This window comes from Sus scrofa, chromosome 13, assembly GCF_054392235.1.
Source record: "Sus scrofa isolate SSC_HxYL_T2T_F1_AM1 chromosome 13, Sscrofa_HxYL_maternal_Yorkshire_Landrace_v2.0, whole genome shotgun sequence".
NCBI classification, from domain to species: domain Eukaryota; kingdom Metazoa; phylum Chordata; class Mammalia; order Artiodactyla; family Suidae; genus Sus; species Sus scrofa.
Window position 1 is genome coordinate 61,831,246 of NC_139395.1, and position 24,856 is coordinate 61,856,101.

The 24,856-nt window shown below is 40.7% G+C and overlaps 1 protein-coding gene across 50 annotated transcripts in view; it reads right to left on the minus strand.

Annotated features, from left to right (window-relative positions):
- The window catches only part of MAGI1 (membrane associated guanylate kinase, WW and PDZ domain containing 1), a 674,066-nt gene that overhangs the window by 108,202 nt on the left and 541,008 nt on the right, over nt 1-24,856 (minus strand). For all 50 annotated transcript variants that reach the window (XM_021070801.2, XM_084988888.1, XM_021070800.2 and 47 more), the window contains 2 exons: nt 11,968-12,174; nt 3,280-3,481 (listed from right to left, as the gene is read on the minus strand). In XM_021070801.2, the coding sequence (XP_020926460.2) occupies nt 3,280-3,481; nt 11,968-12,174 (409 nt within the window). The remainder of the gene's footprint in view (nt 1-3,279; nt 3,482-11,967; nt 12,175-24,856) is intronic.

Genomic DNA, 24,856 nt, shown 5'->3' on the forward strand with positions numbered 1-24,856 from the left:
GTTTTTTAAAAAAGTAAATGTGAATTATATATTTTATTGTTTGCTTGTTCAGTGTTAGTGTACAGATAAACAACTGATATTTGCATGCTTTGCTTTTATCTTGCTGACTTATTCTAGACTTTTTTGCACATTTCGCATAAGTTTCCATATAGATAATCAATCTGCATATCTTTTATTTCCTTTTATTGATTATACTGGCTAGAACTCTCAGCATGGTGTTGAATAAATACAGTAAGAGCTAACATCCTTGAGCTATTCTCAATCTTGTAGGGAAAGTATTTTCTTTCACCATTTGAGTATAATATTAGCAGAGGTTTTTTGCATACGCTCTTTATTAAGTCAATATAATTCCCCTCTATTCTTATTTTTCTGAGAACTTATATCATGAATGAGTGAGTTCCATCAAACACTTGCTTTCAATGAATATGGTCATGTCATTTTGTTTTTTCCTTAGTAGGGAATTAATATGGTGGATTACAATGATTAATTTTTTAATACTGAACCAGTCTTGTAGTCCTGAAATAATTCTCACTTGCTCATGATGCATAATTCTTTTTATGTATTATTAAATACTATTTGCTAATATTTTGTTATAGGTTTCTACATCTATATTCAAGAGTATATTGCTCTGTAGTTTTCCTTTTTCATAGGCTGTCCTTGTCTGATTTTGGTAACTAGGTAATATTAGCTTCTTTAACACAGTTGGGAAGTGTGCCTTCTCTTTTCTTTTCAGGAAAAGGTTGTGTAGAAATTTAAATCTTCTTTGAATAGTTCTCCAGTGAAACTAGCTGGGCCTAGAATTTCTTTTTCAAGAGAATTTCAACAACATATTCATTTTTCTTAATAGTTACAGGGCTATTCTATTCTATTTTATTCTATTCTCACATCTGCACCTGCAGCTTATAGAAGTTCCCAGGCAGGTTGTTGGAATAGGAGCTGCAGCTGAAGCCGATGCCACAGCCATGGCAGCAACAGATGCAAGACACATTTGTGACTGAACTGCAGTTGGGGCACCACCAGATCTTTAACCCCCTGAGGGAGGCCAGGGACTGAACCTGCAACTTCATGGAAACTGTGTTGAGTTCCTAACTTTTGAGCCACAACAGGAACTCCTTTAGGGCTATTTAAATTATCTACTCCATATTAGATGAGTTTTGGTAGTTTGTGCTTCTCAAAGAATTTGGTCCATTTCATCTAAGTTATCAAATTTATGTGTGCAGACTTTTTTGGCAGCATTCTCTCATCACGTTTTTGATGTCTTCAGGGTCTGCAGCAATTTTTTGTTTAAATCTTTTTTTTTTCTTTTGGATATACATGCAGCATGCAGAAGTTCCCAGGCCAGGGATCAAACCTGCACCACAACAATGACCAGAGCCACAGCAGTGAAGACATCAGGTCCTTAACCACTAGGCAACCAGGGAAATCCTGTTTACATCTTAATACTGGTAATTCAAATCTTTAATTTTTTCTTTCTGTCTTACTAGAGGTTCTTCAATTTTATTATTCGTTTTGAAAAATCAGCTGGTTCCTTTGGTGATGATTTCTCCTGAGTTTGTTTTGGATTTCATTAATTTATGCTCTTAATTATTTCCTTCCATTCACTTATTTCATGTTTTTCATTTGCTTTTCTGTTATATAGGCTGTTAAGCTGGGAGCTTAGACTGTTGATTAGAGACTTTTCCTCTTTTCTGCTATATATGTGTAGGGCTATAAACTTACTTTCCATCACTGCTTTGGCTGTGTCCCAAAGTATAGCAGTCCCTGTTACTGCTATCTTTGCTAACTCCAAGGAAAAGACCATCTTCCACCCTGTCTTCAATAAGCGTTTGGCATTAATATGAAGACAGAAGTGTGGATCATCTCTACCTTTTGGTTGGAAAATAACAGAGGAGCTACATTTCAATCATCTTGGATTTCCTAAGTTAGTTCTGAAAGGGGGTATTCTGAGACCTAAGTCTTTTGTTAAATGTTTGATGATATATAATATTTGTTTAATTTTGAAAGACTTTTCACATCTTGATATTCTCAAACTATATTCCATATGCCTTGCACTATGTAAAAATATTAACTTAAAATGGATCATAGACCTAAATATAAAATATAAACTATAAAACTTGGAGTTCCCTCTGTGGCTCAGCAGTAATGAACCCAACAAGTATCCATGAGGATGTGGGTTCAATCTCTGACCTCACTCAGTGGGTTAAGGATCTGGCGTTGCCATGAGCTGTGGTGTAGGTTGGAGAAGTGGTTTGGATCTTGTGTTGCTGTGGCTGTGGCAGAGGCCAGCAGCTGCAGCTCTAATTCAACCCCTAGCCTGGAAACTTCCATATGCTGCAGGTGCAGCCCTAAACAAAACAAATAAAATTACAAAATAAAACTTTTCAAAGAAACATTGCAGAAAATGACTGCACTTTAACTTTGAGTTAGACAAAGATTTCTTAACTATTACACTAAAAGCAAAATCCACAAGGGGGAAATTTTGCTAAATTAGACTTCTAAAAAATTAAGAACTTCTGGGCCTTCAAAAGACACAGTTAAAATAATGAAAAGGAAATCCAGACTTGGACAAAATGTTTGCAAATCACAAATATAATAAAGGAATTTTATCCAAAATATAGGAAGAACTCTTCAAACTCAAGAAAACTGCAACCCAATTAAGAAAAAAATAAGCAAAGAATTTACCATTCTAAGAGGCTAGATATATTCTTCATATATAATACCATAACTTATATATCCGCCATAATTTAGTTGCCTGACTTTTTAAAAATTTTTTTAATTAATTAATTTTTTTTTTTTTTTTTTTTTTTGGTCTTTTGTCCTCTTAGGAGCTGCACCCTCGGCATATAGAGGTTCCCAGGCTAGGGTTCTAATCGGAGCTGTAGCCACCGGCCTACGCCAGAGTCACAGCAACTCCAGATCCAAGCCACATCTGTGATCTACACCACAACTCATGGCAACGCTGGATCCTTAACCCACTAAGTGAGGCCAGGGATTGAACCTGCAACCCCATGATTCCTAGTTGGATTCCCTTCTGCTTCGCCACGACAGAACTCCTAGTTGTCTGACTCTTTAGGGAAATTATTAATCTTATGCTTCCTCCAGCTCTTCAGATTCAATGATTAGGATGATATGCTAATTATTTTTTTGTACAAAGCCTGTTCAATTGTAGAAGAGGAGGCCATTGGCACACCACCAATTCTTTTAGACTGAATTTATATCTGGAGTTGCTAGAAAGAGAGAAGGAAGGGAGATATTCAGGTAGAAAGAATGGTACTTTACTCTATAAAATAGACTTCGCCATTTTCGGTATAGGCCATCTCCCAGTTTTCAGGTAGAGGACCTAAATTATCCTCTGCAGTAAGAGGTAGGTATTGAGGGAACTTCTGAGAAGGGTCCGTGATGGGAGCAGCGGTGATGCTACTATTCACAGGCGGGAGTGACGTTTCTTGGAGAGTGTGCTCTTCTTGGTCACCGGAATCGGCTGTTTCATCATTGGGAGAGAGAGAGAAAAAAATTTCATCAATTATTGTCCCAACCCAGGAGGGGTGCACCACCGTGCACATCTATCTTCTTTAAAGCCCTCATCCTTCCTAACCACTGGACAATGACTACACCCTGTTTTATTTAGATGAAAGTTCTTTTAATGGAAAACATCAAAATGATGAACTAAACTTATTTTACCAAAAAAAGAGAAAAACATGCTTAAATGATGGACTGCTCACCATCCTGGAAATGTCAAAGAAGAGACATACTCATCACTCAAAACTCTCAAGTCCCTTTAACTAAGAAGGTCATCAAGTCACTGAATGAGCTGGACTCTCATCCCATAGCTATCATTTGGTTTCATGACCCAGAGGACTTTGGGGGCCAAGAAGAAAGTCCATGCTGAAAACAAAGAAATAGTTTGAGACAGTCCTTGTCCATTTTGTATAAATTACCTGACAATTTTTGGTTGATAGTGGCCAAGATGAAAGATGATAATCAAGCTAAAAAGTCTACAGAAGTTGAGAATATAGATAGTTATACCAGTGAGTCAGTTGCTAGCATCTTTTGGAAAAGTGAGGAGAATGTTCCTGTGAAAACAAGACAGTTACCCCCAGAAACAGTATCATGTGGGTGGGATGATTTGACTTGGGTCTTGAAAGCTGTAAGTACACAAGTCTCCTTGCCTTCTTGTTAACTAGAAACATCAAGAAGTGATGTCATCAAAGTCTCCACAAATGGCACTGTTGATACTGGTTGAATTTTTATAGAGTCTGACGATATTAAATGTCAGTCTCCATGGGGCTTTAAAACATGATAAGCAGGGGATGTAGTCATTTTCTATTTCCCACAGTAATTCTCCGGCAGACATTTTTGATTTACTCAAGCAGACTTGAGGGTTAATAAAAAGCTGTTTGCAAATCTTTCGTCAGTGAGTCACTCCCAATAACACATGAGAATAAAGGTAATCAAAAAATTGGATGGAAGACACAACAAGCTGATTAAACAACCACATCCACCATGAATCTACCGCCATTGAGGAGGCTGCCTACGGTCTTTCTCTGCCCTACCTCTGTCCTCTCTTCTTCTGGTACCACTACTCAGCTCTCCCTTCGGAAACCACCCCCTCCATTCAAAGTCCATGGGGTCCGAGGAAGGACTGACTTAGATGAAGTGGGCCCAAAGTCACATCTGTATCACTCTTGCCTTTATGACTGGACCAGGCACATGATCCAAGGAAAATTAGTCCACACATTTGGACCAAAGGAAGTGCCTGCTGGAACTATCAAGCATGGGATAGCCTCTTGATGCCGAAGTTATTAAGCTTATAGATTCTCATGTTGTAAGTGCTGGTGGCTATCTTGACAAAACTTGGCATGGCTTGCCTGAGCATTAACCCCCTACCCCATATAGGAAAGCAAAGATGAAATAGAAAATTCCCCATTCCCCTGATGAAGCCTCTCTGATTTCATGTATTCCTGGCCTCTTTAATTGCTTGATCCCCTAAATTCCCTTTTCTGCCTAAACCAATTGGAGTTGCTTTTACAATTTGCATCCATGAGTGCAGACTCATAAAACAATTATAAGTTTGAAGGGAAAAGGAAATGAGGCCACCACAGAAGAAATACTTTGAAATTACTAATCAATAACAAAATAAATTCAAAACATGGCAAGATCCACCCTTAATTCCCCAGGAGCCAAAAGGTCTTCATTTCTGGTCTACCATCAGAAGGTACACTTCTCACACTTAAACCTATGTGGGAATCTTCAGGAGACATTGTGAAAATGCTGCCATGGCCCTCTACTTCAAAGAGATTTGAAATTAGGCTCAAAAATGTGAATTTCAAGAGCACCCAGGTGATAGAGGGTCAGGTACAAGAATCATACTTTGAGGACAGAGATATTAAAAAGTGCTTAAAAAAAAAAAATCACTAGTTACTTTAGCTTCCAGAAGCAGTTCTGCCCAGCTGGCAATGTGCCAGGATATGGTGCAACCTCAGGGTAGAAAGTCCTATGATCATTGGTGCTGGGTAAGAGGCACAAATGATGATGTAGGTCTCGAACACTGGAGAGGGTGCATCCTGTCTGAAGGGAGCAGAGAACTCAGTGCCAGGCAGTTAGCAGCACCCTGGGGAAAAGTGGATTTGGATTTTCCAGATCTCTGATTTTTTCAAGACAGCCAGAATCCATATTTTTATGCAGAAACTCCCAATTTTCCAGTCATAATTCCTTTAAAAATTAAAGCAGTGTGGCATGAGCAAAAAAGTAAAAGGCAGTGATTACAAGCACTGACAGTGATTACAAGGACATACTGTTTGAGTGTGACTCCTGGCCTTTACTGTGCATGAACTTGGGAAACACACTCAATCACTATGTACCTTAGTTTTCTTATCTGAAACATGGGAATAATAATAATACCTACCTCATGCAATTGTGGGGAGAATTAGGTAATCTAAAGCACTCAGAACAGGCTTTGGCATATTGTAAACATCATCTTCTTCATCACAGTTGTTATTATTAAATTTTGTTTTCAGGTCAGAGCTGGCCCTCAGGCTGCTAATTTATTACAAAGAAGCAGGAAAAGATGGATCTGATATCAGATGATAGATTAAATCAAAGTGTGCCCATTTCTACTTGTGTGACTTTGGAAGAGGCTTTACCTTTCTGAGCATTTGCTTCCTCATCTGTAAAATGGGTTTAATGCACACACCATGAGAACAGAATGATTCAGTACATACAAAGCATCTGTAAAAACACCTGGCATTCTGTGCGTGCTCCATGGAGCTCAAGAGTGGCACCTACTACTGGAAATACCAATGGCCAAAGTCAGTGGTCATCTCTTAATATGATATTTAAGAGCCAGAGGAGTGCAGAGAAGTGGATAGCAGAAATTCAATACTTTTACTGAAAAAAAAAAAGGGTTTTTTTGCTTTTTTTAGGGCAAGGCATATAGAGGTTCCCAGGCTAGGGGTCAAATCAGAGCTACAGCTACCGGCCTACACCAAAGGCACAGCAACACCAGATCTGAGCTCTGCCTGTGACCTACACCACAGCTCATGGCAACGATGGATCCTTAACCCATCGTTAAGGACAAGGACAAGGATTGAACCCTCGTCCTCATAGATACTAGTCAGATTCGTTTCTGCTGTGCCATGATGGGAACTCTTGAAAAAAAATTTAATGGACCCATTTTAATAGAAATTAGATGTAATAGGAAAAGGGTGGTGGTAATAAGTGCGCTGCTACATATGAAAAAAGAAACAACTTGGTTTAATACGAATGTATACAATTTATGGAGGGTGGGAAGGGAAGGAGAGGGAATAAAAAAGTCCCACCAGTATTCCAAATCCAGAACTACATGAAGGGACTATTAGCTCACTGGAAAAATATATATTTAATTTTAATTTTAATTTTCTAGAGAAAAAAGGAAATCCTTCCAGCAATTAGAACTTTTTTTTTTTAATATATATATTTTTTCTTTTTAGGGAGCACCCATGGCATATGGAGGTTCCTAGGCTAGGGGTCTAATCAGAGCTATAGCTGCCGGCCTACACCACAGCCACAGCAATGCCGGATGCTTAACCCCCTGAGCGAGGCCAGGGATCGAACCTACAACCACATGGTTCCTAGTCAGATTCATTTCCACTGTGCCACGATGGGAACTCCTCAAAAACTCTTTAACTTACCAGACATTTAAGAGCACTGCTAGCACTCTCTTGCTAAAGACTGCCAGTGCATCCAAACATGACAGAATGGAATATGGGAACACAGGCTTGGGGAGGAGGCAGGAAGCCTCTCTCTCCCTGTCTACTGGGGTTAACACATACAGTTCCTCAATGTTCTCATCTGAAAAATGGGGAAGACAGTTCAAGTAGGCTACTTATCTCTCAGGATTCCCAGGAAGTTTACAGGATATATGAAAAATGATTCATAACCCCAAAACAAACATGAAAAACATTTTCATTTATGGTAAATCAGAAGCTTCCCAGCACTGACATATGCACATACACTTGGGAACTTTTCACTGTGATTTTGACAACATAAGCTCATATCAAACATACATTCCTGAGCTTATTTTACGGCCACACCTGCAGCATATGGCCAGGGGTCAAATTAGAGCTGCAGCCACGACAATGCCAGATCTAGATCTGAGCCACATCTGTGACCTATGCCGCAACTTGCAGCAACACTGGATTCTTAACTTGCTGAGTGAGGCCAGGGATCGACCCCAAATCCTCATGGACACTATGTTGGGTTCTTAATCCTCTGAGCCACAACACGAACCCCCTAGAACTTATTTTAAATTACACATGTTTTAGGTGTTCTTTTGTGGTGCAGAGGGTTAAGGATCCAGCTTTGTCATTGCAGAGGCTTGGGTCACTGTTGTGGCAGGTTGGATCCCTGGCCTGGGAAACTCCACACCCACGGGCATGGCTAAATAAAGAAATAAATACATTATACATGCTTTACGGTTATGTGCACATCCCACACTGTCTGTATACACAACCAGTCAAAACCTTTGAGGCTGCAAAGGGATAAAAACTTGATTTACAACACAGAGCACAGTGGATGTGGAGAACAGAGCAGGTTCTGGAGTGAGACTTTTGGGGCTGAAATGACAGCTTTGACATTCACTGGCTTTGTGATACAACAAGCTACTAGACCTCCCTAGCATATGCAAAAGAGCTTAGCAAAGTACCTGCCACAGAGCACGGGGGAAACATTAGCCTTACAGTAAAATCATTATCTCTTGACATTCCAAAGCAATATTTTATCATTAACCACTAATGAAAAAGCAGCACTGGCAACCTAATGTTCAACAATAGGAGGGCTGTTGGGAAAATGAGCCTAGTAACACAATTAAATAACATTTTTAGTGTCTCTTAGAGGTGGTTAATGGATGAGTCAGCTACTTTTTAGTTGTGGCGGTTTGTTATATATTTTCTAAGATGTCTATAATGAACAAAATATGTTTACAAATGTTTTAATTTATTTGTACTAATAACTTCATGCTTTGACCAACTGTTTGAGTCTACTTTCATGAAGCACACGTAAAGTATCCTCTCGCCAGGGCTCCTTATTTCCATAATTTGGGCATAATCTGTAGAGGAGCATCTCAACTGCCTTGTGTTCAACAGTCAAGTTCTATGGTGAGAATCTAGGATGACTGCTCATTACTTAGCTCCTGCTTCCATCATCAATGCTAGGAAAGAAGGAAAGAAGGAGGGAAGGAGGGAAGGAGGGAAGGAAGGAAGGAAGGAAGGAAGGAAGGAAAGAAGGAAGGAAGGAAGGAAAGAAGGAAGGAAAGAAGGAAGGAAGGAAGGAAGAGAAGGAAGGAAGAGAAGAAGCTACCTTCTGAGGATAAGTTCCCTGCTTTTTTGCCAGCAGACAGTACCAGGTTATTTAGGCATTTTATGCCTCCTTCTAAAAACCCAAGCAGAAGTCATCTGAGATAGTATCAATAGCCTGTTATTAAAAATATCCTGGTAAGGAGTTCCCATTACAGCACAACGGGATTGGCAGCATCTCTGCTGCACTAGGATGCAGATTTGATCCCCAGCCTGGCACAGGATCCAGTATTGCTGAAGTTGTGGCATAGGTCTCAGCTGTGGCTCAAATCTGATCCCTGGCCCGGGAACTCCATATGCTGTGGGACGGCCAAAAAAGAAAAACAAACAAACAAACAAAAACTGATAAGTATCATTTAAAATAGCTCCATAGTGTTTCTACATTTGAATCAGATGCTCTTTATCACAACTTGCCCAACCAGGAGCCCAGACCTCATTATGCTCCTGCCATTTCATGCTTGAAGTGGCTGGTGGACAGAAACTTAAAGGTTCAGAGGATAAGAAGCTTTGATACAGCTAATTTGATACATGTATCACAGAGTGGGTAGTGTCAATTATTTGAAAGAATTTATATGCATTAGGCTATGCAAGTTGTCAGCTGTCACACTGGTACTTTGGCAAGTTGAGGAGGCATTTATTCAACATATCCTTACATAACGAAGATGCTCCATCAACTGTATATCTCAAGACCAATTCTCTCTGTGTGCATTCTATTGGCTTTTTTGGTGTTAAGATGGAAACCTGAAGAAGACAACCAGGAGTCACTTCGCTGTCTTTTTGCAGAAACTAATGAAACTAATGACCAGACTGAATTTAGCAATGATGACCTGGGCCCAGGTGTTTTTTTTTTTTTTTCTTTGATGCCAGGATTTCAAGTAGGGATTTTATGGAGACAGACTTTCTGAGGTCTGGCTTCTAGAGACAGAGATTCATAGTAGTTAGAAAAAGCATAAAGAGCTGTAGTCAACTACCCCTATTCTGGACTTGCTTTGTACCAAGAAATCCATTTAATGAATGGAGGACAAAAAAAGGCACCCAAGAATTCTTGGGGACCATCCAGTCAGCTTGGCAGAACTGTTTCACTGCATGTTACCCCCAAGGTCTTTCTATGTTTGTGCCCACATCTAGATTTTGGGTTATATCATGATTCTTAGTGGCAGAAAGATTAAGACATTAAAACACTTGGCTATTTTTTAAAAAGAAATATTGACTTTTTTCCATAAACTACTGTTGATTTGGTGACAACTACTATAAATGGGTAAAATATTTTGAAGCAGATGAAATTAGCTGATTTCAACACATGCTTATGAAAAAACTGGTAAATTTCTCCTGAATAGTGCAACTGTACGCCACCCACTGGCCTAATCTGTTCTAATGGAGGAAATGGAAATTTTCATGGAATTGAATTCTCAGAGCTGAAAGGGGAAACTTAGACATGATTTAATCTTAGCCAGTCATTTTACAGATGAGAGAAATTAGGTATTATGTTCATAATAAGACAGCTATCAAAAACCAAACTACAGTAGCAAACCAGGTCTCCTCCTCTCTCTAGTGCTTCTTGTGGAAGGGTTGGGCTACTATTATGATGATAAGCCATTAAAATTTGTATTTTTCTTTTTTTAAATTATAGTTGATTTATAATGTTGCACATCTCTGCTGTACAGCATAGAGATGCAGTCACACACACACATTCTTCTACTCATACTATCTTTCATCATGTTCTATCCCAAGAGACTGGATATAGTTCCCTTTGCTATACAGTAGGACCTCACTAAAACAAAACATTTTTTGGCCATGCCTGCAGCCAAAAATTTTTTTGTTTTAAATTCTCACCCTGAAAAATTTTAGGCTTCTGAGCTCAACGAATGAGAAAGCTTTAGAAAGGCCCATACAACCTGTAGAGAACATTAAATTAACACAGTCTTTTCCCGAAACACTCTATCAGACTTGGGAGGCCAAGGAAGAAAATACAGAGCTGTTAACTAAGAAAACATTTAAGTATAGGAGAAAACAGAAGAAACAAGATAGTTTTCAAAGACTGAAGTAACTTGTGTCTTACGCAGCTATTACATTTCAAGTTAGTATATAAGGTCAAATCCCCATATAGTGAAAAATATTATTAAACAGTTCTGGGTCACTGCATTAACCCAAGAACCCTATCGTAGGCTCTGTGAACACTGCCTCCTAAGAATGTACAATTATTAAACTCTATAGTCTTGTCCTTGAGAATCCCTTCATAAAAAACAGCCCACCTAAGCTTGAACATTATAGCCCTGAATGTATATACAAAAATATAATGCAATGAGTAATATATGCCATATAATACAAAATACATATGCAATATATAATCTTTTATTCTTTTTCCATGTTTTCTCTCTTAGGGAGTAAAATTTGCATAAATTAATTGAACACATGATATATTTCCACTGTAAGCTGAGAAACTTACAAAGGTGTAAAATAAAAGGATGCTGCTAGCCTTCCACACAGCATTAGTTGATATTAAACTGTAAAACACTATCTCTTTAAAAGCAATAGGACATGATTATGGAGCAGTGTTAAGGCCAAGAAATAAATGAACAAAACAGAGAGAGTTTTTTTCTTCTTTTTTTTTTTTAGGGCGACACCCACAGCATATGGAAATCCCCAGGCTAGGGTCGAATCAGAGCTACAGCTGCTGGCCTATGCCACAGCCACAACAATGCAGGATCCGAGTGCATCTGTGACCTATACCACAGCTCATGGCAATGCTGGATCCTTAACCCACTGAGCAATGGCAGGGATCGAACCCGCATTCTCACGGATACTAATTGGGTTCACTACCACTGAGCCACAATGGGAACTCCCGGAGACATCATTTGGAAGAGAAAGAAAGGATGCTGATTTCTTGATTTCTTCCTACAAACATTTCCCTCCTGCCCCTTGAAGATAGTTGGGTCAAATTAAAATACTCTTGCCAAGAAGCATAAAAAATAGGCCAGGCCAGGGATAAGACTCTCTCTTCCCCTCTGTGGTCAGTTTGAATTTTGGCAACCCTTCTGAATTCCTCTTGAGAACAGAAACCTCCTAACTCCTTGCAAAATCCTCCCCCAGCCTCTTTCCCTAAGTCCATCAAAGGAGGACATGGTCTGGTCTTTACCTGTAAAGCTACTGTTCATTTCAGGAACGTCATCCTCTTCCTCGTTCTCCGCGTGGACTATGCCAGCATTTTGCATATCATTGTAGGACTTGGTTCGCTTTGGGGTCGACTGCTTGGAGCCAGAATGAAGGCTTTGCAAGGCATCCGTCGTGATCACTTTCCCACTGACTGGCTGGCTAGGAGGTTTGGGTGTCCCATAATAGTTTCCTAGGTGATGGAGAGACACATTTGCATGTTTCAGAAAGAATACTTTGTTTTCTCAAGACTACAAATCCCAATCAATTAGCTCATTAATTTTTTTTTTTTTAAACTGGAAAACCAGAACAAACTATATTTCATTTCTGGAATGGGTTAGAAAACCTGTTGGTCCCACCCAGCTAGACCTGGTGATTTTGGAAGCCAGGAGGAAAGCTGCACTGTGGTGGTGCATTGAACTTATTAAGGCTAAAAACAAAGGCAGCTGTGCAGACTGGTAAAGCTTTACCCTCATTACATTTGAATTTCAATGGGTCACCTTTCTACATATATGCACCAGCATAATGAGGAATCCAATTTAGAGTGAGCCTCACACAAAATAAAAAATTCATTACTGCCAGCACCCTTACAGGCCTACAAAGTTGAGGTCACCTTCCCTTAATAAGGGGACTCCTCAAGAGGGAACTGGGGCAATATTTTTCAAAAAGGAGATTCAACACCACGTGGCGCCTCTTTAACTGAATGGCAGGCCTGACTGGCAAGGTCACAAGGGGTTGGAACAAACTCTTGCCAAGTTTCAACAGGAAACTCTGTGTGGACAGTGTCACAGAGGCACCACCTATGGGTCACTGTTAGTAAGTGCCTTTACCTTTAGCCACTTTCTCCCAGAGTCTGGCTCAGGTCTGGCTGTCACGTGCTGAGTGACTGAGCAGTACCTGGATTGGTTTTGACATTTTAATTTTTTATCTTAATATATGTATATTTTGAATGTGTAGTAGAAAGGTCTAACTATTAATAAGTAATGATAGTAAAATATAACATTTACTTTTAAAAATTAAGTAATAAAGCAATTCTTTATAAAATTACTTTTTTTGGGGGGGATTGTCCATGGCATGTGGAAGTTCCTGGGCCAAGGACTGAACCTGTGCCACAGCAGTGTCAATGCAGATCCTTAACCTATTGAGCCACCAGGGAACTCCCTAAAATTGACTTCTAAAAAATTCAATTTAAAAAATCATACATATATGGCAGTTCTCATTGTGGCGCAGTGGTTAACGAATGTGACTAGGAACCATGAGGTTGTGGGTTCGGTCCCTGGCCTCGCTCAGTGGGTTAAGGATCCGGCCTTGCCGTGAGCTATGGTGTAGGTTGCAGATGTGGCTTGGATCTGGCGTTGCTGTGGATCTGGTGTAGGCCAGCAGCTACAGCTCCGATTGGACCCCTGGCCTGGGAACCTCCATATGCCGCAGGAGTGGCCTTAGAAAAAGCAAAAAGACAAAAAAAAAAAAAAAAAAAAAGAAAAAGAAAAAGAAAAGAAATTTATCAAGTGAATAATAGCAATGGTAGGGACAAGGATTTCCTTTTGAAAATTAAAAATTATTTTAAAGAAAACTTAGGAAATAATAGACACTAGGTCAAGACATAGTCAAAATCATGAAGGTGATTCATGAATGGCGAACATTTGAAAAATATACCTTATAATCAATAATACTCAGTGACTACATGATAAAAAAAACCCCATCAGTATCAGAATGCCATTGATCTCACGTCTTAGAGTAAGACCAGGAAAATATATCATAGGGAGCCCTTCCAAAAGTCCTAAGTAATGTTTGTAATTCTATACTTAGTAAAGTAGAATTTGTAAATAATGACAAATCCTGTACTCACTCTTTCTTCTCAAGAGTCTCAACCCATTGTCTAACCTCAATACACAATTATATGATACACATTTTATTGTACAAGCACAAAAGCAAAGGTAGCCAGTGGTACACTGTTCTGGATGAAACACACAGATGATAAAGCATGTGCATCCATTAAGCTTTATCTTTTTTTTTTTTTGTCTTTTTAGGGCTGCACCGTGGCATATGGAGGTTCCCAGGCTGGGGGTCTAATCGAAGCTATAGCCGCCAGCCTACACCAGAGCCACAGCAATGCAGGATCCAAGCTGCGTCTGAAGCCTACACCACAGCTCATGGCAATGCCGGATCCTTAACCCACTGAGCGAGGCCAGGGATGGAACCTGCAACCTCATGGTTCCTAGTAAGATTCGCTAACCACTGAACCACAACGGGAACTCCCTAAGTTTTATCTTTTTAATTAAAATTTCTTTTTCATTCATTGACTTCTTTAAAATATTCTTTGAATCATCAAATTTATGAATATACACACCCACTTTCTTTGAAAGCTCTGAACACAGATATTAAAAAGAGGGGTAGACAAATGGGTACCATGTCTGAATTTGAGGGAATCCAGAAGCCTGATATAAGCACATTCTGGTGATTTGTCCTCAGTTCAATCATTACAGTTCTTTCCCAGAAGGTGATACTTCAACTTCTTCAAAAAATTTCTTTCAGGTGCCCCACATAAAGGTATAGGAATTGAGTAGAATCAGTGTGAAGAAAGGGCATTGATGTGTGTTTCTAGGGGCTGTCACAAGTGCAGGAAAGAACAAGCACACAAATGAACCAAGACTCATCCACATTTCTCAAAAGGTTACACCAAAGGATGACCTGCCTTTGATGAAGTTGGAACAATGCCTCAGTGTTCACTATCTTCATGAACTGAAGCCTGTTACTGAGGTTTAGGCAAATAAAAAAACAAAAAACAAAACAACCTCAGCTATTTCAAAAGTAATCTTCACCATGAACAAAAAGTACAGCCAAAGCTCTACTGAATTTATTTCTAATTCCTTTGAATTACTGTTGCACTGAAACATCATACACATCTTTGAGTCAGAGGTTAAAGTAAGACTATAAAGAAGAATTTATATCTATAAATAAGAATCTTTCACTGAAAAATGTGACTCAAAGATACAACCCTTTATTCAGAGTCTTATAATAATAATTTTGCAATCATTACCAAGAATTTTCAGGGCCATTAAACCAAGGCAACATTCATTAAATGACTGTCATTTAAACATCAATTAAAACTTAGACTTCCTCAGTTTTAACACTTACGACAAAAATAAGTTTTTGAAAAAGAAAAGTCCTACCTAAATTTGACAAATATGTGTAGATTCTCTGCAGGTGTCAAGTTCAGGGTCTTTGTTAAGTTAATAAATGACTAGCAGATTTCTCAATGCAATTACACACTCTCCCAAACAACCTACTTATTCACAGTTGTTTTCCCATTTCTGGAAATTCATTTAAAATTGATTAGAGACAGATAAAGGGCATATTATTAGGCTGAACCATAATCAATGGCTGTTCTTACAGAAGACAAACTATTAAAAGGCAATTTTATTTGGGTTAATCCAATGTACAGGCATTAGTACTCAGCAGATGGCACTGACAAAGAATTTGGAAGAGACAGCTTGTGGTTCAAATCCCAGCTTCACTGCTAACTGGTTATATAACCCTGGACAAGTCATTAAACCATTTTTTTTCTTTTAAGTCCTTACTCTCTTCTGTAAAATTGGGACTTCTTTTTTTTTTTTTTTTTTTTTTTTTTGTCTTTTTTCTATTTCTTGGGCCGCTCCCACGGCATTTGGAGTTTCCCAGGCTAGGGGTCTAATTGGAGCTGTAGCCACTGGCCTACACCAGAGCCACAGCAACATGGGATCCGAGCCGCATCTGCAACCTACACCACAGCTCATGGCAATGACGGATCGTTAACCCACTGAGCAAGGGCAGGGACCGAACCCACAACCTTATGGTTCCTAGTCGGATTCGTTAACCACTGCGCCACGACGGGAACTCCGGGACATCTAAGAATACCTCGTTTCTACCTTGAGCACCTCTTATGAGGATACAATGAGAGGGTCCATTTAATGCCTATAGCACACACAAAAGGCTTCACTACAAAGAGGCTTGATAAATACTACTTAATGTTAATAGTGTATGTTTCTAATCTTTAAAATGAGTTTCTTTATACCATGTTGGAAGGATCAATGAGATAATGTGTCTGAAGCATTTGGCACATGGTAACTGAGTACCATTTCTTTAATGATGTAAAAGAACAAGCAAGCAAACCTGCCAATAACCAAAGAACCTTGGGCAGGTTATACACCTTCAGTGTAATAACTTTCTCTGTGAAATGAGAATGGTGGCACAAGCTCTAACAACCTCACAGAATTATCATGAAAATCAAGTGAGGTAGCGCTCTTGAAGGTACCTTGTAAACTCTAAGGTGTTATGAATATGAGACAGTGTCATTATTCAAACCTCTCTAGTACTTCTAATTTCCGATGTTGCCTCCAGCCTTAACAGAATAGCTTATTCTATCTAGCGGTTTTCTAAAGGCAGAGGGTTCCATTTACCTTTACAGATTTTTTTTTTAAGCATATTTTTAAAAACTTGAATTAGTGACCAACATTTAAAAATTGAGTATTTCTGTTGAAAATCTGAATGTGCTGGAAAGTGCTCCTTGACAAACAGTAAGGTCTCGGTCCTTGGAATTGTCTCTTAGAGGCAATGAATGCTAGTGACAAGTGTGTGACCAAAACCAACTCACCAGGAACACACACTGAATTAATAAGGGTTTCTGCAGAGAGGTTGTGGCTCCTCACCTTGGTCTGCCACAGCCCTTGCCAGACAAACACCTTGACCTCAATCTAGACAACTACCTGAAGGCTGTTGCAAAGCAAAGGTCTGGGCAGATAGAGGCGCATGAACACAGGATGGAAGAAAACCTAGACCTTCAAAAAAAAAATCATGGAGTTCCCATCATGGCTCAGTGGTTAACAAATCCGACTAGGAACCATGAAGTTACGGGTTCGATCCCTGGCCTTGCTCAGTGGGTTAAGGATCCGGCGTTGCCATGAGCTATGGTGTAGGTGGCAGATGCAGCTTAGATCCTGTGTTGCTGTGGCTCTGGTGTAGGCCGGGGGCTGCAGCTCCCATTCGACCCCTAGCCTGGGAACCTCCATATGTCGTGGAAGCAGCCCTAGAAAAGGCAAAAAGACCAAAAAAAAAAAAAAAACCACACAAAACATCCTCAGTAATTCACGACTGGTCTTTCAGGGAATTGTTTGGGTGAATCTACTTTTGGGCCCCTGGGTTCGTGGCCAATGGGATCACGTAAGGAATCCATGCTATCTTTTCATGGAGCCAAGGGCAAGATGGCTCATGCACTGCCCTGTTTGCCACAGTGACCACCACTTCCACTCCACTGCCTCTACCCAACCTATTCATTCTCCCACTGCACCTGCCTGGCATTTAAATTCACAACTCCTCCCTTCAGCACACTGGCCACCTTATCCCTCTGGTCACCACCGGGCCAAGCCTCACCATGGCAGAAACACAAACCTACAGAGAGTGCGCCCCAGAGACTCCTGGGGAAGAGTATATGTATCACTTAACAGTATGAAATGAAAAATCATTTGAAGAATTATAAATGAAGAAAAGGTTCATTTGGGTCATCATTTGGCAGGCTACATCGTTTCTAAAAGACACGAGAGCCTGACTGTCCCACAGTCCCCATGTCAGCCAACACACCCGGTCTTGAGGTGGCCGGGCTCCCTCCCAAGTGCAGCTCCCTCCCACTGCTCTTTTCAGAAGTGGCTCCATGATACCAGTCAGCAGGGATGCCAGCTGCAGAAGGAGGGGTGGGCAGGGAAGATGCAAGAGGAAGCCACCACCGCTGGCCTTAATTAACAGGCACCCTCTCTGGCCACGACTGGGCCAAAGAAAATATTTTCTGACATGCGTTTAAAAATTAATGGGGACTGCAAATCAATTTTTAGAGCTTGATAAAATATTTAAGGAGGACCATAACCCTGAGTTTTAAGCCAGAATGAATCAAATCTTTACGGCCTCTCACTTTGTACAAATTTACTATTCCTTCATTCATTTCCTTATTGAGAATCTCCTCTTAGGCCAGGCACTCTGCTAGAAATGTGAAAATGGGACTAAAACTAAAACATGACTTTCACAAACACTCTACATAACTCTCTACATGGGATGTGGGTTTCTTTTTTTCTGTTCCAAGGAATTTTTTTTATTAGAGTATAGTTGATTTACAGTGCTGTGTCAATTTCTGCTCTATAGCATATGCATGACCCAGACATATATATATACATACACATACACACACACACGCACACACACATTCTTTTTCTCATAGTATTAGTATGAGACTCTCTAGTTGCATCCATGTTGCTATAAATGCAATTATTTGTCCTTTCTTATGGCTGAGTAGTATTCTATGGTATATATGTACCACATCTTCTTAATCTACTCATCTGTCTATGGACATTTAAGTTGTTTCCATGTCTTACTTTGGGCAAATAATAGCTCCATTAAGTGGAGAGTCTGCTTCAGTAGGTCAATTCAGTAGTGATTCTGAATTTCTAACAAGCACTCAGGTGATGCTGATGCTGCTGGTCCATGGACCACCTTTTACGTAGCAAAGGAAAAGAGGTTAGAGAAAACCATTCTTCATTCATAGATTAGGAACTAGGAGACTCAGAGCAGCAGAAATGCCCTCTATATGGTTACTTGGCTGGCTCAGGGTAAATAACACTCAGGCCCTTTGTCCTCTAGTCCCATGTTTCTTTTATAGTTGTGAATAGGGGCAGGTGGTGGCAGAAGGGATGACTTGTCTGTCCTCCTCCTACAGAACAAGCTTTTGAAGATAAGTAGCAATGGCTGGCAACCTAGAGCATGTACTAACAATGGTGCAACATGGCTCCCAAGAGGCAAAATTGGGTTTGTTTTTGGGGGAAGATCTATGGGGCGCAAAAACCTTATTCTTGTTTTGTGTAAAGCACACATTTACATACAGTACCCAAGGACACAGACAGCCAGCATATCAGTTTTTGCCCTGGCCTCAAGGTCGTGCATATGTGATTCTTGCAGGCTCTGCAAACCCAGTTGATGGTCGCTCCCCTTGCTCTCTGCTCTAATCCCACTGGTTTTGTTTTGGGCCCCGACCCATTTCACAGCTCTAGCACCTTCTCCCCCTTCTTCCTTTCCCTCTTCTTCCTGCCCCCACCCCCAACTCCAGCATCTCCCACTTGTCCTCTGATTTCACCAATGAGACCAACGCCTCTTGCATAGGTTGTCAGGGAAGCTTGAACCTCTTCCCTCCCAAAGCTCTTTGCTGAATTTATCAGACTGTTTATTTAATCATTATTTGTCTTTACCTCTAGACTGTTCGCTCCATGAAGGGAGGAGCCACAAGTATTTAGCCAACCACTGCATTCCCAAACAAGCAGGGTGCTAGCACAGAGTCACTCAGTGATTATCTGCAGAATGAGCAGGTGGAAAAAGTAGAGACAGTACACGTGACTCCCAGCTGGGGATGCTCCTTAATAACTATATTGTGGATCTGGTTTTGAATCACATGACTCATGGCAGTTTCTTTCCAGTCCATCAATTACATTTGAATTAGCTCAGATCCACATCGCTTCGCTTTGTCACTTGCTTGCTCAACACATGATGGTATCATTCACAAAACTCCCATCACTTTCTTTTTCCTTTTCCTTATTATCTTGTTCCACCCTGCAAAACTATGATTTGCATGCAAACAGAAGGGCAATGAGCCCCATGTCCTATAAGTAGATGTTTGTTTTTGCCAGTGCTGTTTGGCTTTGAATATAAGACCAAAAAGGGTAACATAAGTTAATAGCTTTGTGACCCTGAGCAAAATAAGGGACTTCACTCTCTTTCCAGCCTCAGTTCTCATTGTATAAAGTAAAGGTAAGACTAGTACCCACCTAACAGAGTTTTTGTGTGGATTCAATTAGAATACGTGTATAAAGCACTCAGCATTGTGCTTGGTACAATGTTAGCATGTAATAAACTCTAGCAGTCTTAAAGTGTGTCTGATGCTGGGAGCAGATAACAGCTCTAAGATGTAAAAGGTGGTATGGTTATCAAAATATATATTTAGGAGTTCCCGTTGTGGCGCAGTGGTTAACGAATCCGACTAGGAACCATGAGGTTGAGGGTTCGGTCCCTGCCCTTGCTCAGTGGGTTGACGATCCGGCGTTGCGTGAGCTGTGGTGTAAGTTGCAGATGCGGCTCAGATCCCGATCCCGCGTTGCTGTGGCTCTGGTGTAGGCCAGAGGCTACAGCTCCAATTTGACCCCTAGCCTGGGAACCTCCATATGCCGAGGCAGCGGCCGAAGAAATAGCAAAAAGACAAAATATATATATATATATGTATATATATATATATTTAAAAAACATTAACAAGAAGTTACCTATATTGTTTACCTACCATATCTCATTACACAGACATTCACTGATTCTGATCTTTACTAACAATCCTACAGAAAATAAAAGCCCATCAATATTCCCATTTTCAGATGAAGTAACTGAAGTTCACACAATGCCTAAGTGATAAAAGGATCTGTACGTCTCCACCATCTATGTTCTTGACACCAGGAATTGCTGGGGAGCCCTGAGCAGGGAATTAAGCAAAATGCCCCTGGCCTCAGCCTCCTCGTCTTCAAAGGAAGAGGAACAGACAATTGTCGCACAGATTTTCTTTGGTTACTTTCATTATCAACAGAGAACACTCCACGGTGGAGTTTGCCAACAGAGCTTATCACAACAGAAGGCTTAGGAGGCCTGCCAAAGAACAGGACTCCAGACGGTCTCGTCTTCCTCAATGACAAACAAGAACTCTCTTCACCCCTGCTTTATCTCCGTGTCCCCCCAAAGTAGATCCCTGGCAGCTGCCTTTCTGCAGACCTTCTAGGAAGCAGAACAGTAACGTTATTGAAAGCTGACATCCCCCCTTCCTAATTAACAGGCAGAGATATGCAACCCATAACTCCAATTGGAAATGTCACACTGGCACTGCACTTCCATGCTGAGGGAAAAACCTTTGCAAGGCTGAAAGTGTATAATCAGCCTCTTCTACCCAGAGGCATTTGTAAAACAGGCATGTTTGGAACCACCCCCGCTGAATAGTTCAGTCCTTGTAAACTCTCTTCAAGAGAAGTCCCAAGGGCTGGCTGAGGCAGCAACCTGTCTTGCTGAGTGAAAATGTCAACAGGAAAAAAAAAAAAAAAAAAAAAAAAGGAAAGCAAAGCAAAAAGGAGATGGTGCTGCTGATTTATTTCGAGAACCCTATCAAATAAATTAGCTCAGTGCCACAATTAGGAAGTTGGGCCAAGGAGGAAAGACATGTTTATTCTTGTCCTCTTTTTTATATTTAATGGCCGCACCCGAGGCGTATGGAAGTTCCTTGGCCAGGGACTGAAACTGAGCTTCATCTGTGACCCAGGCTGCAGCTGTGGCAATGCTGGATGCTTTAACCCATGGCGCTGCACCAGGGATCAAACCTCGCCTCTGGAGTGACCTGAGCTGCTGTAGTCAGGTTCTTAACTCACTGTGCCATAGCAGAAACTCCTATTTTTATCTTTTTTGCCTTGCCTTGATGTCAATACCAGCCAGGGACTGAATGAGGAATTAGTTCAAACTGCAAAGACAAGACAAATTATGAGTTCCACTAATGAATTTTATGCCCCGTGAGGGGCAATAGTTAGGTTCCTCATATGGGCAGGGAGGGCCTCTATTCTGTTGGAATATACACATTATATACTGGTATGTATACCAGTGTCATAGCTGTTGGGCGGAAAATTTCATCGTGGAAACCTTGACCTCCTCTCACTAACCTGGCCTTTTCTAGTGTTTCTTATCTCAGCAAAGGGTGCTAGCATCTATCCAGGTTTCTTTCTTTCTTTCTTTTTTTAAGGGCCACAGGTGTGACATATGGAAGTTCCCAGGCTAGGGGTCTAACTGGAGCTACAGCTGGCAGCTACAGCCACAGCCATGCCATATCTGAGTTACATCTGCAACCTACAACGCAGCTTCTGCTGAACCACAACAGGACCTCCTATCAAGTTTTCTAAAACAGGAACTAGGAGTCATCCTAGGAGAAGTATTGTCACATGAATCTTCCATCTTCCTTCTACAATAACCAATACATTACCAAATCCACATATATATCTCATACTGTTGATATAAGAATTTGGTGTGCCTCTAAAAATTGCAATATTGTCTAAGATACTTATACTAATGCAAGAGCATGTATCCAAATAAATAAATAAATAAATAATCACATAAATATCTCAAGATTCAATCAGCTCTTCATCCCCACCACCAACACAGTCTAAAGCTAACAACCCCACATAAGGTTGAAGATAAAATGTGAGACTGGTGTTCTGTATTTTTTATTTGCTAAATCTAGCTACCTAACTCCAGCTCAATCACCAGAGCTCATCTAATGATGATTACTACACGGGAAGCATTTCCCAACTCCACAGACATCAAATCTCTCCATCCTCTGGCCCCCTTTTTAGACCCTTACAACTGTAACATACTTACAAATGACTATTTACTTCTGTGATTATCTGAATTATGTATCCCATGAACTAGACTGTAAGACCCATATGGACAATGATCGCAATTGCTTGCTCAGCACTTTATCTTTTATGAATAAATGAATGAATGAACAAACTAGGTACAAGAGCAGTGTCCATTTTCAGGTGCAGACATGGGAAAGACTGGCATCCCAGTCCTGCCTGGGACGTAACTAGAGTGACAGGCATTTGGCCAGGTTTTGTCCCCAAATCCCTTTAGTGTCTTAGACTATTCTCTCTTTGGATCTCAGTTCTGTCTTATGAAGAGATGAGCTCTACTGGCTTTCCAGCTTTAAAATATTACAATCCTGCAATTCCCAACCTCAACTAATATTGGACCCGAGAGAATATATGGAAGGTTATCAGGCCTTGGGGTTTTAATGGTTCACTCTATTTGCCCGCCCCATCACACATCGCTGAATGAAACCACAAAAGAAGATCACCACTCCTCTGTAGTTCCATCCTCTTTGGGAGGATTCCTAATTATGCTTTTCTAAAGCAGCTTAATGCTTAAAGATGAGCTTAGCTCTCTGAAGTTGGACGAGTGAGAAGGGAAAGATACTTGAATGGGTCCTCGCTTTTCCTTGCAGACACTTTCATTCTAGAACTGCCCTGTAAAATATGGCAGTTATCAGATACCTGTGTCTATTTAAGGCTAAATTAATTTAAATTAAACTTAAAATCCAGTTTCTCAGTCACAATAATCACATACGGCCAGTGGCTGCCATGTTGGAGAGCTCAGAATACAGTATGCTTCCATCACTGAAAAAAGTTCTGTTGGATGGCACTGGTTCTACAGGAAGCAAGAAATGATTCCCTGCTCCTCCATCTCTAGGACCAACCTTCCGACCTTCTCTTGGTTCACTGCACTTGTTGTCTCCGGACTCAGGCCTTGTGGCTGGCGCTGACTTAGAAACTGAACTCATGAGATCCTATGACAAGCTTCAGGCCAAGGTCACTTCCTCAAGGGGACCGACTCTGACACATGATTAGATGCAGTGCCCTTACTATATGCTTTGGGGGTGCCCTTGTAGGTTCCTTCTCAGAATCATATCTCTTGAAATTGTTTAAATTTAATTTACCTTCCAAGACTGAGGGGCTATAGAATACAGACCCTAGAGCTAGAGGCCTGGTTTGAATCCCAGCTCTAGCTGAGCTCACCATATGAACTTCAAAAATAAAACAGACCTTTGGGCCTCATACTCTTTTTCTGTAAAATGGGGATAAAAATATACCCAGCTCATAGAACTGCTGAGTAATTAACTGAATGGGTGCATAAATCCCTTTGAAGAGCACATAATATACACTGGATGTTGTATATACTAGACAAACATTGGCAGAAATAAATTACTAAAAAGCATAAGCACCTTCAGAGGCAGAGCTGTTTTGGTTTCTTGTCCCATATATCACACCCTGTGCTTTGGAACAATGTTGAAATGAACTGTGAATGCAGAGAGGGGCTGGCTTTAAAACCGCACTGCCACAAAAATACTCTACAGAACTATTCAAAAGAGTGTAGTCAAGGTATTTGTACAGGGATGTTCTTGGCAGCATTGTTTGCAAAACACTCAAAAAGGGTGGGTGGGGGCATCCTAAATGTCCACCTGTAAGGGGCTGGTTAAATCAACTACACGTATTCATACAATGGGATATTTTGCAGCATTTATGAAGAATGAGATAGAACTATGTGGGGTACCTGGAAAGATCTCTAAGACGTGTTAAACGTGAAATAAACAATAACACTTATTTTGAACTTGTTTGAATCTTTGCACTAGCTACCCCGCCCCCCCTTTTTGTGTTTTTAGGGCTGTACCTCTGGTGTATGGAAGTTCCCAGGCTAGGGGTTAAATCGGAGCTGCAGCTCAGCCTGCCTCCACAGCCACAGCAACACCAGATCTGAGCCACATCCTCGACCCACACCACAGCTTGCGGCAACGCCAGATCCACTGAGCTAAGGCCAGGGATGGAACCTGCATCCCCATGGATACTAGCCACAACGGCAACTCCTGCACCAGCCCTTTAAAGATGGTTTGCTGTAAGGAGGAGGAGAAGCAACTTGGGCTTAAATATGTTTAACTTCTTTACCAAATATTCCATCATGTTCATTTATTACTTCTACTTAAAACTGTTTATAAAGTGTTTTGTGTGACTGTGCAGACTTTTCCTCTCCAGAACCAAGACAGGCCAAGAGGAAAAAAAATGTGAGCAGGGGAAACAGACAGTGAGTACCCGGGAAGTACTGCTGCACTAGCAGAAAGGGGGGAGGGGAATCCACCAGGGTGGCAATTTCGGACCAGTCATGTGTGTCAATATAAGAGCTAATGCTGATGGAAAGCTTACATGTGTCAGATGCTGTGCTCAGCCCCCTCCAATTATTGC